At 44.5% G+C, this 19,323-nt stretch overlaps 1 protein-coding gene across 1 annotated transcript in view; it reads right to left on the bottom strand.

Annotated features, from left to right (window-relative positions):
• Positions 1-371: 371 nt before the first annotated feature.
• LOC110200199 (nuclear body protein SP140-like protein) overlaps positions 372-19,323 on the bottom strand; it is a 60,649-nt gene continuing 41,697 nt past the window's right edge. Inside the window, 9 exon segments of the mRNA XM_020975422.2 lie at positions 372-792; positions 3,286-3,429; positions 3,697-3,768; positions 4,567-4,690; positions 5,492-5,607; positions 7,551-7,616; positions 9,467-9,606; positions 14,009-14,134; positions 16,658-16,697. Coding sequence (XP_020831081.2) covers positions 679-792; positions 3,286-3,429; positions 3,697-3,768; positions 4,567-4,690; positions 5,492-5,607; positions 7,551-7,616; positions 9,467-9,606; positions 14,009-14,134; positions 16,658-16,697 — 942 coding nt within the window. The 3' untranslated portion in view covers positions 372-678.

The raw sequence follows: 19,323 nt of genomic DNA, 5'->3' as shown, positions 1-19,323 counted from the left end.
GGTCAGAATCCTGGCTCTGACTCTCACTACTTACTCATGGCACCTAGGTCCAGCTCCTTCCCCTCTCTGGATCTCATTTTCCTCATATGTAAAATGGGGGGGGGCGCGCTAAGATGGCCTATGAGGTCCCTTCCAGCTCCCAATCATTCCTAGGCTCCTGTAAATAAGTGTCTGGTACAGGAATGAATGAATAAATGAATGAATGAAAGCAGCAATCTCGTGCCTGTCTGAGGCAGGATTCGAATTCAGGTCTTCCAGATTCCAGCTACCATGTTCTACCAACTGTGCCAATAAAAGCAGCAATCTCAGGCCAACAGGCTCCCGTGGAATTGTTTTGGCATTTTGGGAGTGTAACAAAAAGCATTTGACTGTTGTAAACTCTGCAGGGGAAATGTTTAATTGGGAATATTGAACGTGTCACAGTAACCTGATAACTGCTTGTAGACCCAGCCAGAAAAGTCTTGAATTGAAACAGAAAGTGTGCACAGAGCAGAGGATAGCTTCCTCATGCCAGAATGGGGAAGGCCAGGGAAGAGATCAGTCTTGCAGCCTCTGGCATGGAGGACTGGAGACAAATCCAGAATTTCCCAGTCCTGACCAAGGAGGAAGTAGCATGTGGGACTGGACGGGTTTGTAACAATGAGGATCTGAATGAAGACCCTCCCTCCAGGGAGGGAGTCATGGAAAGATTGGTTGGTCCACTTCATCTGCTTCCTTAATATCAAAGACCTCTTTGAAATCCCTCTCAAACTTTGCCTCCAACTTTGCTCCCAGATGACCAAACTGGTTGTCCTGAAAGAAAAAAAAAAGCTAATGTTTACATAGCACTTTACAAATATTATCTAATTTGATCATTACAACAACCCTTGGAGATGGGTGTTAGCATTATTTCCATTTTATAGATGAGGAAACTGCCCAGGGTCACATAGTAGGTGTCTGAGGCAGGATTTGAATTCAGGTCTTCCAGACTCCAGCTACCACATTCTATCAACTGTGCTACCTACGCCCTAGACAAGAGACAACAGGAACGCTGATACACTGTTAGTGGAGCTGTGAATTGATCCAATCATTCTGGAAAGCAATTTGGAACTTTACCCCAAAGTCACTAGACTATGCATGTTTTTTGACTCAGTGATACTACTATTAGGCTTATGTCAGAAAGAAATAAAGAGGGGCAGCTAGGTGGCGCAGTGGATAGAGCACCGGCCCTGAAGTCAGGAGGACCAGAGGTCAAATCCAGCCTCAGACTAAACACTTGACACTTACTAGCTGTGTGACCCTGGGCAAGTCACTTAACCCCAATTGCCTGAAAGAAAAAAAAAGAGGAAAAGGAATCGTATGTCAAAAAATATTGATAGCACCTCTTTTTTTTGTGATGGCAAAGAATTGGAAACAGAGGAGATGGCCATCAGTTAGGGAAGGGCTGAACAAGTTATGGCATATGAATATGATGAAATATTATTGTGCTGTAAGAAATAATGAATGGAATGGATTCAGAGAATCCTGGGAGGACTTGTATGAACTGACGCAGAATGAAGGGAGCGATTTATACCATAACAACAGTATTACAAAGACAAACAGTGTTTGAAAGACTTGAGAACTCTGATCAGTGCAATGAGAATCCACAATTCCAGAGAGCTAAAGGGGTGTGTTACTCACTTCCTAACAGAGATGATGGGCTCCAAATGAGACACATATGTTTGGATATTTGCTTAGTTGTTATAAGAGCTTTCCCTTCCTCCTTTCTTTACTCTTTCCTTCCTCCCTCCCTCTCTCCCTCCCTTTTTTCCTTCCTTTCTTCCTTCCTTCCTCCCTCCCTCCTTTCTTTCTTTCCTTCCTTCCTCCCTCACTTCCTCCTTTCCTTCCTTCCTCCCTCCCTCCTTTCCTTCTTTCTTTCTTTCCTTCTTTCTTTCTTTCTTTCTTTCTTTCTTTCTTTCTTTCTTTCTTTCTCTTTCTTTCTTCCTTTCTTTCTTTCCTTCTTCCCTCCCTCCTTTCCTTCTTTCTTTCCTTCCTTCCTCCTTTCTTCTTCCTTCCTTCCTTCCTTCCTTCCTTTCTTTCTTTCTTTCTTTCTTTCTTTCTTTCTTTCTTTCTTTCTTTCTTTCTTTCTTTCTTTCTTTCTTTCTTTCCTTCCTTCCTTCCTTCTCAATGGAAGAGGAAAGAAAATGCTTCTTTAATAGAAAAATAATTAAAATTTTAAAATAAAAACTGAATAAAGGATCCTGGTTTCCACGGAATGATCTAGCCCTCCTGTCTAGGATTGGGCCACAGCTGGAGTCAGTGAGGGCAGTACCCTGTGTCTGTCTGGAATGATGAACTTCCTCAACTATGGGGGGCTAGGGAGGAGGAAGAAAATGGGGAGGGAACAAGGAGTGTGCTGAGGTCTGAAGGCAGCTGGCAGGTATAGCCAACAGACCCCAAACAGATGGCCTTTCTGTGAATTATTGTGAATGTTTCACCCATCAATCTTTTCTATCCTGTCATGAACATGAATGAATACTATGATCTGGATGGATTTCCTAGCACTTGAGTCTATTGTAGAAGAAATCCAGAATTTTGTCTGACTAGTTTGATTTTTTTCCCCTCTGTCTTCAGGGATGAGCACAATAATAATAATTAGCATAAATGAGACTTCGTGGGTCTTCAGGCTCACAGAGAGCACCCGTTCTTCCCTCCTGAGAGCTCTGAGGCTCCTGGCCATGACATCATTCTGGTCCACTGGCCACAATCCTCTGATGAGCATGGCCAATCCAGGCCTGTAGCTTCCTATGAGTGGCTCGGTTCAAGAGGGATCCAGGTCAGGTGACCAGGTAGACCACAACACTGGATTTGAAGTGGCGGGAAGTGAGGAGGATGAGCCTAGGAAAGAGCTGTCTGGGAAGAAGAATCCAAAAATCAAGGATCTTGGAGGACTTTGGCCTGGGGAGTCAAGAGAGTCACCCAGAGCAGGCACTACCCAGGTGCCCAAGGACAGAACAAGATGGCAAGCCAGAGCCTGGTGTGCTGAGGGTTCTTTAGTAAAGGATGGTTGGAATTCACCAGAATCACAGTGCAATCCCACAAGTAGACACCCCCTACCCAGGTGAGGAAAGCAGTGGGCCAGGAGGTGGGCATCCAGGCAGCCAAAAGGACACAGAATATGGAGGGTAGGACAAGTCAGACACTGAGTTATCCAAGTAGAGAAAGGGAAGATGATAAGAAACGAAGGGCAGACGCAGTGTAGAGAAGTCAGAATCTAGAGCCAGGATCAGGATGCCAGGTCATTGGGAAGCAGGCAGTGCCACTCACCTTGTTAAATTTCTTGCAGTTGTAAAAAATCAGGCGCATATCCAGGACAAAGCCCTCCACTGTGTTGTAAGTTTCATCACTCAGACGCTCCTTCACCTGGTCCAGCCACATGGGTTCTCTGACACGCTGGGAATATACCTTATACTGTTGGCAAAGACACGGAAAGGACATCAGCTCCAATGCAGAAGCTGCTTCCATCAGTTACTGAAGAAACAATTGGTTCCTGCAGTTCCACATGGAAACCAGGTGAATCCAGGGGACCCAAGGCATCGGTCGACACATCCAGTTGCTGGGTACCCGTTCTGTTCTACTGTCCAGGTGGTCAGTGCCCAGCACAAGGCTTGGCAGGCAGTAGGAATTTGATGAATGTTTAACAAATTGGCCCTCAGAGGTAATATCACTGTTACTTACACGGCATGGATCTTTAATAAACAGGAAGCTCTCCGAGCAGCAGTACATTCTCATCAGGAGATACTCACATTTCTGCAGAAGATGGAGTTTGTGTGTGAGATAAAACCGGGCCAGCTGGGGACAGGGGGGTCTCTCCTAGCGTCTCTAAAAAGTGAAGGACCTGATGTACTCACTGTCAGGCTGAACATGCTAGTGAGGTAGCAGAGGGCAGGAGCCCCTGGGTGTTCCCTTACTTGACACGAGTGACTTCACTGGACATGAAGCCTCGTCTATTTCCATATGAGTGGGTATCCTCTTTGTCTTCATTTGCCCCAGTTACCAAGCCAGGCTGACCAAAAGAAAGAGGCCATCCCATCTTGGACCCTGAGACCAACAATAGGTGAGCAGATTAGGACGTATTCTTCCCCTGGCTTGGAACCTCAACAGACTATCTCTAAGGCTGGTGACTTAATGGCTGGGGCCCCAGAACAACTCTGTATTTTCTGAACAGTCTAAGTGCTTGTGGAAAGCAGCTTGAAGGCTGACTTTCACTTGCCTCATGATGCTTCTCTCTGCCTTGGCTTGAAACAGTGGCCAAAATGAACCCTTTCATTAACTTGTATCCTAAAGTGTAATCGGGGAGGGGCGCCTTCTGTCTACAACACAAGAATCGTTGGCATTTGGAAGATGCAGAAAGTGGACTGAAAGTCTCCTTTGCCCTTAAAGACATGGGGTCTAAGTGAAATGGGAACATTCCAATAATTTTCCTAGTGACCAGCCTCTGTGTATGTGCACACGCGTGTGTGTGCACGCGCACAGCAGCAGAGAGGTGGTGCTCACTGTGCGATCAGAAAGGGCCTGATCTTCACAAAGGATGGCATCCTAACTCACCAGCTGCTGCACGGGGTACATCCGCTGCTTTAGAACCTCAAACTCCTGCCAGCAGTGGCTGTTTTCTGGGTCTTCCTTCTCCTTATTCTTCCTTATGATGCAGAAGGTGCAGTTCCACTCTGCACTGAGAGGTCAGAGAAACAGTCAGTCCGTTAGTCAGTCAATAAACTTTATTAAGCACCTACTACATGCCAGGCACTATGCTAAGTGTTAGGGTTACAAAAAGGGGCAAAAGACAGTTCCTGCCCTGCAGGAGATCACCCTCAATCAAATAGGGGAGACAAGACAGGAGGGAGAGGGCTTTTAGTCCCCTGGGCAGGCTAGGCATAATCTCCGGACTCCCTGAGTCAACATTTCTTATTCTAGTAATGACTGAGGACCTTTGTAGATGCTCTACCATGCCCCTGGGTCTATGAATGTGTATTCTGTGTCCTTGGCTGATACCATCAGTCACATTAAGGGCACAATGGGCATCTCCTTCTCCCCTCCTTCTCTCTCCAAAGGGACTTAGAGTAAGTTTACCCTGAGTCCTGGGGGCTGGCGGCATCGGTCCCCTGATGGAGCCAGCGTCCTGATGTTGGCCAAATGTGGCATGTGAGGCCTCACCATCCTATTCTGATGATTGTCACAGGCAAGAACCTAGTACTCCCAACCTTTCCTGAATGACTATGGATCAAACTCAGAGCTGCGTGCATTGATATGGTCCCCCTCTCCAGCAGACAAGAGTCCCTGTACTATCCCTGATGGCTAGCACAGTTTCATTTCTGGGAAACTGGGGACAGAGTCATCAATTTCAGGAAATGCCTAAAGGGTGGCTGTCTCTTTAAAACATAGCCAAGGACCTTGGAAGCTTGAAACTTATGGTGGCCCCACCTCACACTTCCCCATCCATCCAGACACTCTGCATGTTGGAGTCTGATCTCACCTCTCCGGTGAAACACTGGGGATATGGCAGTCCTTGTGGAAGGATTTGGGACAGGAGTCACAGCAGAATAGCTTGCCTCCATCTACGCACATGAAACACTCATCATTATTCTCTGGCTGAAAAGGTGAGAGAGAGAAGAAAGTATTACTTATGGATCCTGGGGGATCTTGGATCTGTTTGATTTTATACTCATGGAAGCACTTGACATCTCCTGTGAAGAATAAATCTATGACCCAGGAAATACAGGGAAAACCACACAGATGGATGAGACAGGAAAGGAATGGGTGCCTCTGTTGTAAGCTTGTGATGTTTTTCCAACTCCTCATCTATATCCTCTTTCTGTCCCAGTGGTCTGTAGTATCCTTCATTGACACTATCACTTATGTATCTGCTTCACTAATTTTCACCATACACTCCCTCCATATGAGTATACCTTCTTAATATACCATGCTAACTCTTTCCCCTCTTTTTTTCTCACCCTTTGAATAAGGGATTCCTTTCCCACCAAGGCCCAGTGACATCTATGAGGCCATAGATCCCTAATAGGTATCAAATTAACTTCTGTGATTTTTTTCAAAAGGATATATATAGACAACCCCCCCAAAAGGATATATAGAGAATAAGCAACAGATTCAAACCCAGATCCTCAGTGCACCACAGCAGTCTCACCGACTTCTCTGCCAAATGATTTATCCAATTTTTAAGTTCTTGGTGCATTTTTTTTGGCAAGGCAATTAGGGTTAAGTGACTTACCCAGGGTCACACAGCTAGTAAGTATCAAGTATCTGAGGCCAGATTTGAACTCAGGTCCTCCTGACTCCAGGGCTGGTGCTCTATCCACTGCGCTACCTGGCTGCCTCATGCATTTTTTTAAATCAACATATATGGCATGAAACAAATTAGCAGTTTTTGTGAGCTTCTGCTAAATATATATATATATATATATGTGTGTGTGTGTGTGTGTGTGTGTGTGTGTGTGTGTGTGTGTGTGTGTGTGTGTATGTAGATGTAATAATAACAACTCACATTTACACAGGGCTTTCAGGCTACACATACATGGCAGTAAGTAGCAATAGAATGGTGCCTCCTGACTTCTTCAGAGATTGGTGATTTCACCAGTGAGGGCACTCCCTTCCAACACTGATCCTATTAAACAACCTTAGAATTCAGTCCGGGGGTGGGGGGCAGTGGATAGAAAGCTAGATTTGGAAATAAGAAGACCTCAGTTTGAATCCTACCTCAGTCATTGCATGACTCTGGGACAAAGCCCTCAATTTTTATCTGCCTCAGTTTCCTCATCTGTAAAATGAGGATAATCATTGCACTGACCTCCTACAATTGTTGTGAGGAGCCAATGAGATAATAATTGTAAAGCATTTTGCAAACTTTAAGGGGCTCTTTATGCATGTTTCGTCAGCTAGGTGGCACAGCGGATAGAGCAAGCTGAAATCCAGCCTTAGACACTTTCTAGCTCTAGGACCCTGGGCAAGTCTCTTATTCCTTTTTGCCTCAGTTTCCTCATCTATAAAAAAAGCTGAAGAAGGAAATGGCAAATCATTCCAGTGTCTTTGCCAAGAAAATCCCAAATGGAATCACAAAGAGTCAGACAGCAATAACAAAGACTATGCATGCTGCTAATCCCTTCATGAAAAACAAATGAGTGGGGCAGCTAGATGGCGCAGTGCATAGAGCTCCGGCCTTGAAGTCAGGAGGACCTGAGTTGAAATCCGGATCAGACACACAACACACAACACGTACTAGCTGTGTGACGCTGGGCAAGTCACTTAACCCCAACTGCCTAGCGAAAAGCAAAATGAAAACAAAAGCAAAACAAATGAGTGCATCTGATGACATGAGGTGGGCCCTGAGGTGTAGTGGAAAGACTGGCCTCTGACCTTGGCTCCTCCACTGACTCCCTGGGTGATTTTAGGCAAGCAGAAGACCCTCTCCCAGCCCTAGTGTCCTCATAGGTAAATGAGAAGGTGGGGAAGTTCCAGCCTAGCTTTACTCTGCTAAGAGACGGATGTAGGCAAGACAGGACAAGAGAGGGAGAACTCACGAAGGGGTCCTCCTCATGGCAGATGATACAGGAGCAGTCGCTTGTGTGAAGCTTCAAAATGTCATTCTGTTAGAGAGAAGAAGATGGAGAGACATTGATGGAGGTGCCCGCTTGGGGCACCGAGCCCTTCCTTGGGCAGATCACTTCTCCCAGGGGTGGGCGGAACAGCCGATCCTGTGTTGACTGACATGCTCTAATGTCCCTCAGATGTAGCTCCTGAAACTGTCTACCCCACTGTGGTGCAAAGTCAGAACCACATCTGAAGGACGAGGGGGCTCCATGGGGAGAGGCAGGGCAGCCAGGCTGCACGAAGCCGTCACCCCAGGAATAATCCTCCACTGACATCCTGCATCTGGTCCTGCTCCTGCGGCTATGAAACTGATGGTGTCAGAAGGAAGGGGAGCAAGACAGTAGCAGTGCTCTGGGAGACCCAGGGACTGGTGGCTGGCCCTGAGTGCGTGTGATAGTGTCACCTGGGTGGTGTGTATTTCTGAGATAAAGTCTTTCACATTGGAGCGTGAGAGCTCCTTGGGGTGGTGAGCAGAAGCACACCAGAGGGCAGAGTAGCATAGTGCTATATCAAAGGGTCAGTGACAAGATCTTGCAGGCACTTGCATGTTGATTTCTTGCTGTAGAGGCCATAGGGTCCTGGCCTCCAGCGGTCTGGGGACCCTGGCCATGCTTCCCCTGATAGAATGTCAGGAATTGTTTCATTGCTGTGTACCCAGACCTAGCGTGGTAGCTGGCACATGAAGGTGCTTCATGAAATGCTTGCTGGATTGACTAAACATCCTTACCAGTGCTCCCATCAGAGGTTAGAATGTGTGAAGCTGTCTTGGTGAGCCCTTTATAGATTTAGATGGCTAGGGGATGAGTCTCCTTCATTTTAGGAAGCATCCTCGTTATACCTCCCTAGGCTACTGAGGGAGAATCATGGAACTGGAGATTGGCACGTAAAGGTCGTCCTGCACAGCTCCTGGAGGCCAGAGACGTGGTAGCTTCCTCCAGCGCCAACACTGGAGGGCCTGAGCTCTCCTCCCCAACATCCAGCCTCAATCTGTTAAGAAGATAGCCTTTAGCTCCTCGTGAGCCTAGCGGAGGGCAGGCTACATGTGCGTTAAGTTGGCTCAGCACTCGGTCACTGCATGCTCCTTTATCCTCCAGCCCCCTTTGGGGCTGTCCCCCTTGGTCCAGTTTCCCTCCAACTCCTGACCAATCACGCTCCCAGGGAGCTTCTGCGGCCCACAGCCTATGTGGGGAAGGCAGCCACCTGTGATCCGTGATCTGAATCCCAAGGTCCCTCCCCTGTGCTTGAAACTCTGCCCTTCTCTGGCCGGCTTGTCTTCGCCCTGCTCTTGCTCCTGCCCTCTGGTTCAACTCAACTCAAGCATTTATTGAGCACCTCCTATATGCCAGGCACTGTGCTTGGTGCTGGGCCTACAAAAACAGAAGTGAAGTAACCCTTGCCCTCAGGGTGCTTACATTCTACTGCCAATAGTTTATGTTGGAGTCCTGCTTAGGGCAGGAAGGTACGATTCTCCACTGAGAAGACTGCATGATGAAATACGTAGCTTAGAGAAGAGTGGGTTATACCATGATGGAACTGCCCTGTCTTATTAACCCATTAGCTCCCATTAAAACACATTCACTTGGCTTAGTGGATCAGATTATACTGTTTTCCGCTTAGCAGGCAGAAGCCAGGGGGGATGAGAGAAACACAAGGTGGATAAATTCTGACTAGGGGTTGAGAGAGGACAAGAGCCTCAGCCGAAGTCCAGGGCACTGGATTCTTGTGGACCACTCTTGACCTTCCTGTGACCTCATGTCATCTGAACTATCCTCCTTATGAACATGCAAGGTGTCGGACTGCCTGGAACTCTGGGGGGGGGGGCCCAGCCCTGAGCCTGTGGTCTTACCTCAATCAGGGTCTGCAGGGTCAGTCCACCACTGCGGATGCTGTGGGTCCAGGTGGTAATATCGATCTCAGGGTCTTTGGCCAAAAATTCTAGTGGGGTGTACCACCCTGACTCTGTTAGGATGCATTTCCCCTGATAGACTGTAAAAAACAGAGGGAGAGTCTAGCAAGAGGAGGAAAACATGGCAGCCCTCTTGCCTCAAGCTCAATCTTCAGTGTTCATGGCCTTTCTGAACCCTGCTGTTCATGAGCTTTCCAGAAAGGGGAGACTCCATCAGGAATAAGACATTGCAGAATAATTGAAATTACTTAGAGGTTACCTAGCAGTCCCTTCTATAACAAGACTAAAAGTTGGATACCCAGCTACTACTAACACATATTTCCATGATGGAGAGCTCACTACCTGATGTAGTTTTTTTCAATTTTTCAATTCAATTCAATTTTTTAAATTTCAATTTTCAATTCAATTTTCAATTTTTTTCAATTTCAATTCAATTTTTTGATTTTTAAATTTCAAAATTTTCAATTTAGGAAGCGCTTGTGCACTGACCACTCCCCTACCCCAGCATCTCCTCCCACCCCCATCCCCCCCCACAATGTTGGCTCACGCTAAACTTGTGGTCAAGAAAAATTTCCTCAGGAAGGTTGTTCGGCCAGTCCTGCTCAAGCTATAAGTATACCATTGAGTACATGGACCTAAATGTAAGATTTCCCATTACTCACTACACTCTGGACTCACCTTTTCAGCTTGTGGGCATCCTTTTAAGGCTTAGTCTCACTATCCATTGAATTACCTATCCCTCCCACCCATGAATTCTTTCTTTCATCCAGGTTATTAATAAAACATTGGCCAAGACAATGCCAAAGATGGGGACTTGAGGCACATCCCTTTAAGTTGGCCCTGAGTGAGGTGACATCCTTGTTTGAGTGGGTTCTTCAGTCACGCCCTGAAACAAAGTCAAAACCTGAAACAAGTGAGTGATTAGGAACAACCTGATAGGCACCTCCCATCTCTTCTGATCCTAAGGATGCAAGGCTCGAAACCTCTAGACAAGGAGAATGCTCTAGAATTTACTACGATTTGGGTGAAGCATACAACAGCTTCTCACAGGGTTCTTTGGGAACACAATGGAGATGTGGGTTAGCTGATATCAATTGCACTTTCTCAGAACTAGTTGAATGGTGGAACCCAAGGTAAGGTCCAGTATCCATTTTGAAAATGTCCAACAGGCAGTTGGGAATGCAAGATTGGGGAAACAGTATATGGAAAACTGGAGATGCTGTTCTGTCTTTTATCTGTCTGATTCCTTTTCAAACAGTGTTCCAAAACCCTTTCTTCCAGAGGCCACTGAACAAGGGATTTTTCATCTTTCTTGTGTCATAGACCTCCCCTAGGTCAATCTGGGGAAGCCTATGGAATGCTTCTTAGATTTATTATTTCTCTATTATTCTCATAAAAAGAATTATTCTTAGAATAATACTTTTAAATGTATAAAATAAAATTCAGAGGAAATCAATTAAATTGAAATACAGTTCCATATATATATATATGCATATATGTATGTATGTATGTATGTATATACCAAGTACACAGATGCCATGTTAAGAATCTCTGCTATAAAGATTGTTATTGTCTTTTTAAGACACAGAGAACCTAAGAGTTAGCATTTTAGATGTCCTTCTATGAGATATTTCACCCTATGGAGTCAGAGAGAGTATTATATGTGTTTAATTTTGATCTGTGAAATATAGTATGTCTGGGGTAAGAAACCACTCTTTGACAAAAACTGCTGGGAAAACTGGAAAAATATATGGCAGAAACTGGGCATAAGCCAACATCTTACACCCTATACCAAGATAAAGTTAAAATAGGTAGAAGATTTAGATATAAAGACTGATACTACAAGCAAATTAGGAGAGCAAGGAATAGTTTACCTTTCAGATCTATGGAGAAGGGAAGAATTTATGACCAAACAAGAGATAGAGAACGTTATGAAATACAAAATGGACAATTTTGATTACATTAAATTGGAAAGTTTTTGCACAAATAAAGCCAATGCATCTAAGATTAGGGGGGAGGCAGAAAACTGGGAAAGAATTTTTACAACCAGTGTCTCCAATAAAGGCCTCATTTCTAAAATATATAGAGAACCAAGTCAAATTTATAAGAATACCAGTCATTCCCAATTGATAAATGGTCAAAGGATATGAACACCAGCTGCCTCCCCATCAATTGGGGAATGGCTGAACAAGTTATGGTATATGAATGTAATGGAATACTATTGTGCTACAAGAAATGATGAGCAGGTGGGCTTCAGAAAAACCTGGAAAGACTCTCATGGACTGATGCTGAGTAAAGTGAGCAGAACCCAGGAGAATGTCGTACACAGTAACAGCCACATTGTGCCATGACTAACATTGATAGACTTAGCCCTTCTCAGCAATGCAAAGATCTAAGACATCTCCAAAAGTGTCATGATGGAAAATGCTATCCACATCTAGAGAAAGAACAAAAGATTCATGATAGGGGGCAGCTGGGTGGCGCAGTGGATAGAGCACTGGCCCTGAAGTCAGGAGGACCTGAGTTCAAATCTGGCCTCAGACCAAACACTTGACACTTACTAGCTGTGTGACCCTGGGCAAGTCACTTAACCCCAATTGCCTAAAAAAACCAACCCAAAACAAAAAACAACAACAAAAGACTCATGATGGAAAATGCTATCCACATCCAGAGAAAGAACTATGGAGTTTGAATGCAGATTGAAGCATATTATTTGCTCTTTCCTTTTCCTTTGTTGTTTTGTCTTATTGCTTCATTCTAGTGGTTTCTCTAGTGGTTCTAATTGTTCTTTACATCATAACTAATGAGAAAATATGCTTAACATGAATGTATATGTACACCCTATATCAGATTTTATGACATCTTGGGAGGAGGAAGAAGTGGGAGGGGGAAAAAAATTAAAACTCAATACCTTATGGAAGTGAATGTTGAAAACTAAAAATAAATTAATTAATTATCAAAAAAAATCAGTATGGAGAAGACAAAGAGGAGGGTGAAGAGAAATTTCTTCCTTGGGAGAACTGTCTTATGTTAGGAAGAAATGTTATAAAGAGAATTTTATCAGTGCTTGAGAAAAGCACTGTTTTCTTGTCATGTTGGTTTTTTGAGGGGGGGGGTTTGTTTGTTTTTTTTCTTGCCATGTTTGGAGAAAGAATAGAGACACGGAAGATGGCTGGATCTTTCTTTCTGAAATCATTTACTATATGTAACCTTTATCTTGGGAAGAGGATGAAGAGGATTCTTATGAGAAGACTCAATTCGTTAACCTAAGTAAATCAAATGTGAGACTGCCCCTCAGAAATGAAGAGAAATAGGTATTAACAGACAAACAATTCTCAAAAAAAGAACTGCAAACACAATCAACCCTGCAGATTTCGACTCACACTCTGAAATTTGGCAAAAATGACATAAGATGGGAATATTCAGTGTTGCAGGGATTGTGGAAAGATGAGCATGCTAATGTATTGTTGGTGGACTTCCAATCATTTTGGAAAGCTATTGGGAATTATGCAAATAAAGTGACTAGAATGTCCGTATCTTTTAAGGTATAGATTCCGTTACTGGGCTTATACCCCAAAAGAGGCCATTGCTAAGCAGAAGGTCCCCCTATTCTGCAGCAATTTTTGTGATATCAAAGAATTGGAAACAAAGTACATACCCATTTATTGGCGAACAGCAAAACCAATGGTGGTGACAAATGTAATAGAATATTATGTGCTATAAGAATTGATGAATGTAATTAATGGAAAACATGGAAAGATTCACAGCTCTGATGCATAGTGAAGTAAGCAGAGCCAATAAAACGACACACAAGATGATAACAACAATGAACACGGAAAGAACGGCCACAGAACAATCAAAAGGGAATGTTGCAGAATTATAAAGTACGAGCATGGCTCCAAAGAAGAGACTGGAGGCAGCTAGGTGGTGCAGTGACTGGAGCAGTGGGCATGGAGTCAGGAAGACCCGAGTTCAAGTTCAACCTCAGATACTTACAAGGCATGTGACCCTGGCAAGTCATTTAAGCTCTGTCTGCCTCAGCTGCCTCAACTGTAAAATGATATAACACCAACTTCCAAGGTAGGATAAAAATGAGATAATATTTGTAAAGTGCTTAGCATGTACCTGGCACCTAGTCGGTGCTTATTCTCTTCTCCTTTCTCATGTAAGAAGACACAATCTCACCTCACCTATTTGGGAAGGTGGGAAGTCCATAAACGTAAACTACACATATTTTCAGGTGTTATGCTGGGTTTTCTCCTCCTCTTCTTTTTCCTCTTGGTCTTTATAAAAATGTTATTTGTTATATGAGAAGGCTCTAAGAAAAGTGGAGAAGGAAGGGGAGATATACTGGGGGAAATTAGGGAGACTGTTCAGTTGGGTGAGTGAAGTCCCTTGGACGATGTTAGAGCCAAGGGCTGTGATGTGTAATGAGCCAGGAAGGCTCCAAACGGCACACCAGCTGCCTCTCTGAGAACTCACCTGTGGCAAATCGGTTCTTGTACAGGCGCCCAGTGCCCATTCTGCATGCCACGTGAATCCATTCCCTGGCTTGGAGTTGGGCACGATACTTTGGTCGGTTGGCCAGCGAAACTACTTGTCTTCTCCCTGCCACAAGAAAGTAAAAGTGAGGATGTTTGTTCAATGCTCCAAGGCACAAAATAATCCCTACTGATCCATACCCCTAACTAGACCAGGGTCAAGAGGACAGGTCACTCTCCCAGGGATGAAAACTGAAGCAAACGTGTCTCTGGGAGTGAGATTTCACTGAAACTACCAGAGAAGAAAGGAGGCTAGGAAACATTACCAAAAAGTGACAGTGAAACCGGTCCTTCCAAAAGGCAAAACTGGTGGCCACCTTCTGGTAAATCCAGTGAAAATCCCGTGAAATAGATGAAGCAAGTGAAAGTTTACCTTAACTCCCCCACATAGCCCAACACAACTGAAAAAAAAACCCAGTCAGGAGTAAGGTTGCAGGGAGATAGTCTGATGATAAAATGGGGGTAAAAAAGGAAAAGAAAGAGAGAGAAATAAAGGAAAGTGAGAAAAAAGAAAGGAAATAAAAAGAAAAATGACAGAAAGGAGAGAGAAAAAGAGAGGATGAGAAAGGAGAGAGGGGGGAGATAAATGAGGGGGGTCAGGGCTGTCTATCCAGTGCAGGGAGGGGATCTCAACAACACAAGCCCCCACACTGACAAGAGCTGGAATGCCTGGCTCTCTTCAAGACTTGGCGCTCACTAGCTGTGTGACCCTGGGCAAGTCACTTAACCCTGGTTGCCTCCAAAAAAGTCTACAACTTAGCACTTAAGGATCCCTCTGGGTGTCTGTGCTCTTTCTCCTCTTCCTCCCTTTCCTCTTCCCCTTCTACTTTTTTTTTTTGTGATCATGCTATTTCCCCTAGGGGAATGCATGATCCATGAGGGCAGAGCCTATTTATCTTCTATCTTTGTATCCCTGGCACTTACTACAGAGCCTGGCACACAGTAGGCACTTAATAAATGTTTCTTCTTACCACTCCCCACACTGCCCTCCATTGACTTTTCTGAAGAATCCACTTTGAAAATGACAACACACTTGGGAAGGGCCAATTCTGGGGCCTGAGTGTTGCCTGAGGCCTGAGTGCTTCTGGGGACACGCAGAGAAAAATTTGGGGTGGACCCCTCCTTGGTCCTTGGACTTTGCACAGAGTGGGAACAATGATGGTGTTTACAAGTGCTCCAGGCAGGGCACTCCTGAGGCCATGGTCCTGGGCCCCCTCTCCCCATGCCCAGTGGAGGGACTCTTGAGGGAGAGGGGAGCAGGACATGATCATAGGTACCTCCAAATGGGTCTTGAGGAGAACCCGAAAATGAACAGCAAAGGAGATAGCTGGGACAGTCTCCAGAGACTGACAGTGAAGGAAAACAGCCTCACACAGGGAAAGTCACCAATTTAGTTACACGCGAAAGAGATCGAAAGGAAGTTCAGATGATGAAGACAAGCAGGCCAAGCCTGAAACTGATGACATTCTTTTTAAAAACAAGCTTTACGTAAAATGTATTGACTCATGGTTTCCTGCACAATCCTCTTTCCTTGTTCTTCTGTGCATGACAAATATAAAAACGTTCATATTTGTCGATGACTGTCAAGTTCAGAGTAATAAAATTAAAATATAAATTAAAAACGAAAAACATTTAATTTATTTTAAATTTTCAGAAGTTTAATTTCAGTAAATTTTGTTTAATTTATTTTTGAATAAATTTTAGAGTTTAATTTGTTTTTAATGAATTAAAAGATTTAATTTGATTCTAACAAATTAAAAATTTCAATTTATTTTAATATATTAAAGGGTTAATATTTTAAATGAATTTTTAAAGTTTAATTTTAATAATTTTTAAAATTTTAATTTGTTTTATAATAAATCAAAGTATTAAATTTATTTCTAATAATTTAAAAGATTTAATTTATCTTTAATTAAAGGGGTTAATATATTTTAAGTATGTTTTTGAAGTTTAATTTAATTTTAATAATTTTTTACAAGTTTAATTTCTTTCAAATATATTTTTTAAAAGGCATCTAGGTAAACAGAACTTAGCAGAGCTTTATTACTGCACCACAAAAAAGTTCTCACAGAAACTCCTTGCTTTTTCTCCTGTCACACAGGAAGTTTTGGAAAGAGAGAGACCAGTGTGATCATCAGTGTTATTGACAAAAGCTGCTGTCTCCCTGTTCCCACAGTTCAGCTGCTGTGGCTTACACATATACACAAATACGCATCTATGTTACATAGGCAACCAGGTGGACCCGTGGATAACATGTTGAACTTGGAGTAAAGAAGACCCGAATTCAAATCCTATGTGTGACCTTGGGCAAGTCACTTAACCATTGCCTACCTCAGTTTCCTCATCTGCAAAATGGGAGCAATAATAGCACCTCCCTCCTAGGGTTGTCGTGAAGCTCAAATCAGTAAATATGCATAAAGTGCTTTGCAAACCTTAAGACGCTATGTCAATGCTAGCTATTATTATTATTATTATTTCATACCATATGTAGCACCTCCAATAGGGAATATCCATGTATTATTATCATGGCCCCAAATCTGTTCCTTTCGTAAATTATAAACCTTACACAGAGTTAAAAATTGGTACTAACCTGGTAACTGGGACCTGCTCAGACAAGTCCTTCCTGGTACCTATTGTGGCAAACAAGAGAACAGAGATGCCAGTCAGGGTGTGTTCATTCACAATGCAGAATGAGTCTTCCTTAGGGAATAGACCCAAGAATGCCAGGACCTTCTGTCCTCTCCTCCTCAATGCTGGAAACAACATGGAAGGCATAAGCCAACCGTCCCAAGGGCTGCCTTGGAATATCTGGGCATGGTGATACCAGCTGGTTCTGTATTTCCCTAGGATGGGAAGGAGCCCTGAGCTGTGTATGTGCCATCACTTCATTGAGAAGCTGGACCTCCTTCCACCCAGTAGAGTCTCACAGAGTCCAGCCCACAACGGTCCTTTCTATTCCAGATTAAAGACCTCCTAGGCTGCCTGTGTGACTGTGTGCCTGCATGTGCTCACACGCACTCCAGTGTCAGGGAGCCGGGCAAAAAGAGGGACCTTGTTGGGGCTGGTATCTTGGCATCGGGTGGTTGCCAGGGGAACTGCTGAAGAAACAAGACAAAGCTTTCAGGCCCACTGCCCATCAGGACAAAAGACTCAAGCGCCCTTGGCTCTGGCCCCCCGTTCTAGCCTGGCAGAATGAAACATCCCTAATCTCTACCAATAACCAGTGATGAGGCAGGTCACTAGGCAACGACTGGGAACTGGCCTTCCAGCTCTGTCCTTCCCTTCTTGGCCAGGGAAACATTGGGGAAAACAAACTGATCCTTTAGTGCGTGTGCTAGGTCTATAACAAGCCTACACCCAGAGTGGAGGGGCTTCCTTGGTCCAGGAAGCAGGGCACACCAGAGTTCCAAGCTAGAAGCAACATTCGGAACATTCCCTCTCCCACCTGGTGGTGGCACAAGTAACTTCTGTGTCCTTCTTGACCCCCAGCTTAGCCAATCTATCGCCAAGTCTTGCTTCATGACATCTCTTATATGTGGACCTCCTTCTCTACTCTGACACTGCCCGCACTGTGGTGCAGGGCTTTATCACCCCATTCCTGGACTATCGAAATGGCAGTTGGTGGGTCTGCCCACCTCAAGTCTCTCCCAACTCCATCCATCCTCCACTTACCCAGTTATTCCTCTAAGGGGTGGGTACAATCATATCATTCTGCCCCACCCCTCCCGTCCTCTGCTCAGGAAACTCCAGGGACTCCTGTGATCATTGTAGACTTTATAGTTAAAATGATAGGACTCCAAGATGGAGTCACTTAGGCTAAATGGTCCTAATGCCCATTAAAGCAGATAGGCAAAGACAGACAATTTGGATTTTCCCACTGCTCTGATCTGTTAATTCTGAGTCAGGCAAATAATGCTCACAGATTTCAATCAGATGGAACCCTTGACCTGCTGCAGGCACCTTGAGTCATTCTCCTCTTGCTGATCTAGAAAGATAACCCAGTTTGTGGTCCAAATAAAGAAACTCCCCTATCCAAGCCTCACCCCAAAACTGTTATCAATAAGTAACCCCAAAAACTTCTCTGCAAATCTGGTGATTAGGAAGGCCCCCTCCCACATCTGGCCCCCATTACTTGTTCTTAACCAATACCCATTCTTAGGGTACGTAACCTGAACCCCAACTTTTAGTATGTTTCTTCCCTGATACGTCTCCCTCCCGCTCGAACTGGGTGAGTTTCTTGCATCTGTGGGGAGAATCTGTTTGCTTCTGTTGCGATATGGTGTGTGTGTGTGTGCGTGTGTGTGCGTGTGCATGCACTCTTTTGTTTGCCTGCTGGCTGAGCCACAAAATAACAAAACACTTCTTTATACCCACTTCCTGAGTACCAATTTCTCGGAAATTCCTCAACTCAGGTCTTCACCTTAACTTGATCTGTGAGGCCAAATAAGACAATTACCTCCAGGAGCAAAGATAAATTCCCCTGGAGTTTACAGCCCTTCACAGCCTGACTTCAACCTACTTTTTCAACATACATTATTGCTCTCCCCACGCTCTAAGGTCCATCCAGATGGGCCTTCTCTGGTCCTCGAACACAGCACTTGGTCTCCATCTCTTGACCCTTGCACTCACGGACCGTCTGTCCTCCAGACTCTTTCCTCACCTCTGCCAGTTTGCCAGGCTCCCTTCAAAGCTCACTTTAGATGCACTTTCCTGTGTGAAGTCTTTCTTTATCTGCTTCCTCATTCTCTCCCTCGCCCCTGAGGTCCCCCTTCAAAATAACCCTGTATTTATTTTGTACAGAGGTAGCATGTTATATAAGAACTGGTTCTCAAGCCAGGAAAGTCCTGATTCGAGTCTCCTCTCTGAGACCTGCTGGCCGAGTGGTAAGCCACTCCCCTTCTTGGGCCTCTGGGCAATTTTCTAAGACCATCTGTTTCAGAGATAGAGCTGACTTGTGTTGGTAAAGGGAATTTCCTCTCTGAGAGGTCCCCATAGCGGTGACAGTACTAGCCCAGTCTCTAACTCTAGACCTATCCTTACTTTGCGCCTATTTCATTCATTCTTGTACATATAACACCAACATTCTCCTAGGGATGCCCTGAATGGCTGTGAGCCATGGAATATGGCAGTCTCTGAAGGGGCAATGTCTCAGATCATCAGTAGGGGTAAGGGAATCCTGCCCAGGGGCACGAGTGGGCTGCATGTGTCATCTGATAAAGAAATGGGAGGAGGAACACTGGGACATCATTATGGTGT

Source organism: Phascolarctos cinereus, unplaced genomic scaffold, assembly GCF_003287225.1.
Source record: "Phascolarctos cinereus isolate Bilbo 61053 unplaced genomic scaffold, phaCin_HiC Scaffold_5;HRSCAF=322, whole genome shotgun sequence".
Classification (NCBI taxonomy): Eukaryota; Metazoa; Chordata; class Mammalia; order Diprotodontia; family Phascolarctidae; genus Phascolarctos; species Phascolarctos cinereus.
The sequence above is the reverse complement of the archived record's forward strand: the minus strand, read 5'-3'. Positions and strand labels throughout refer to the sequence as shown.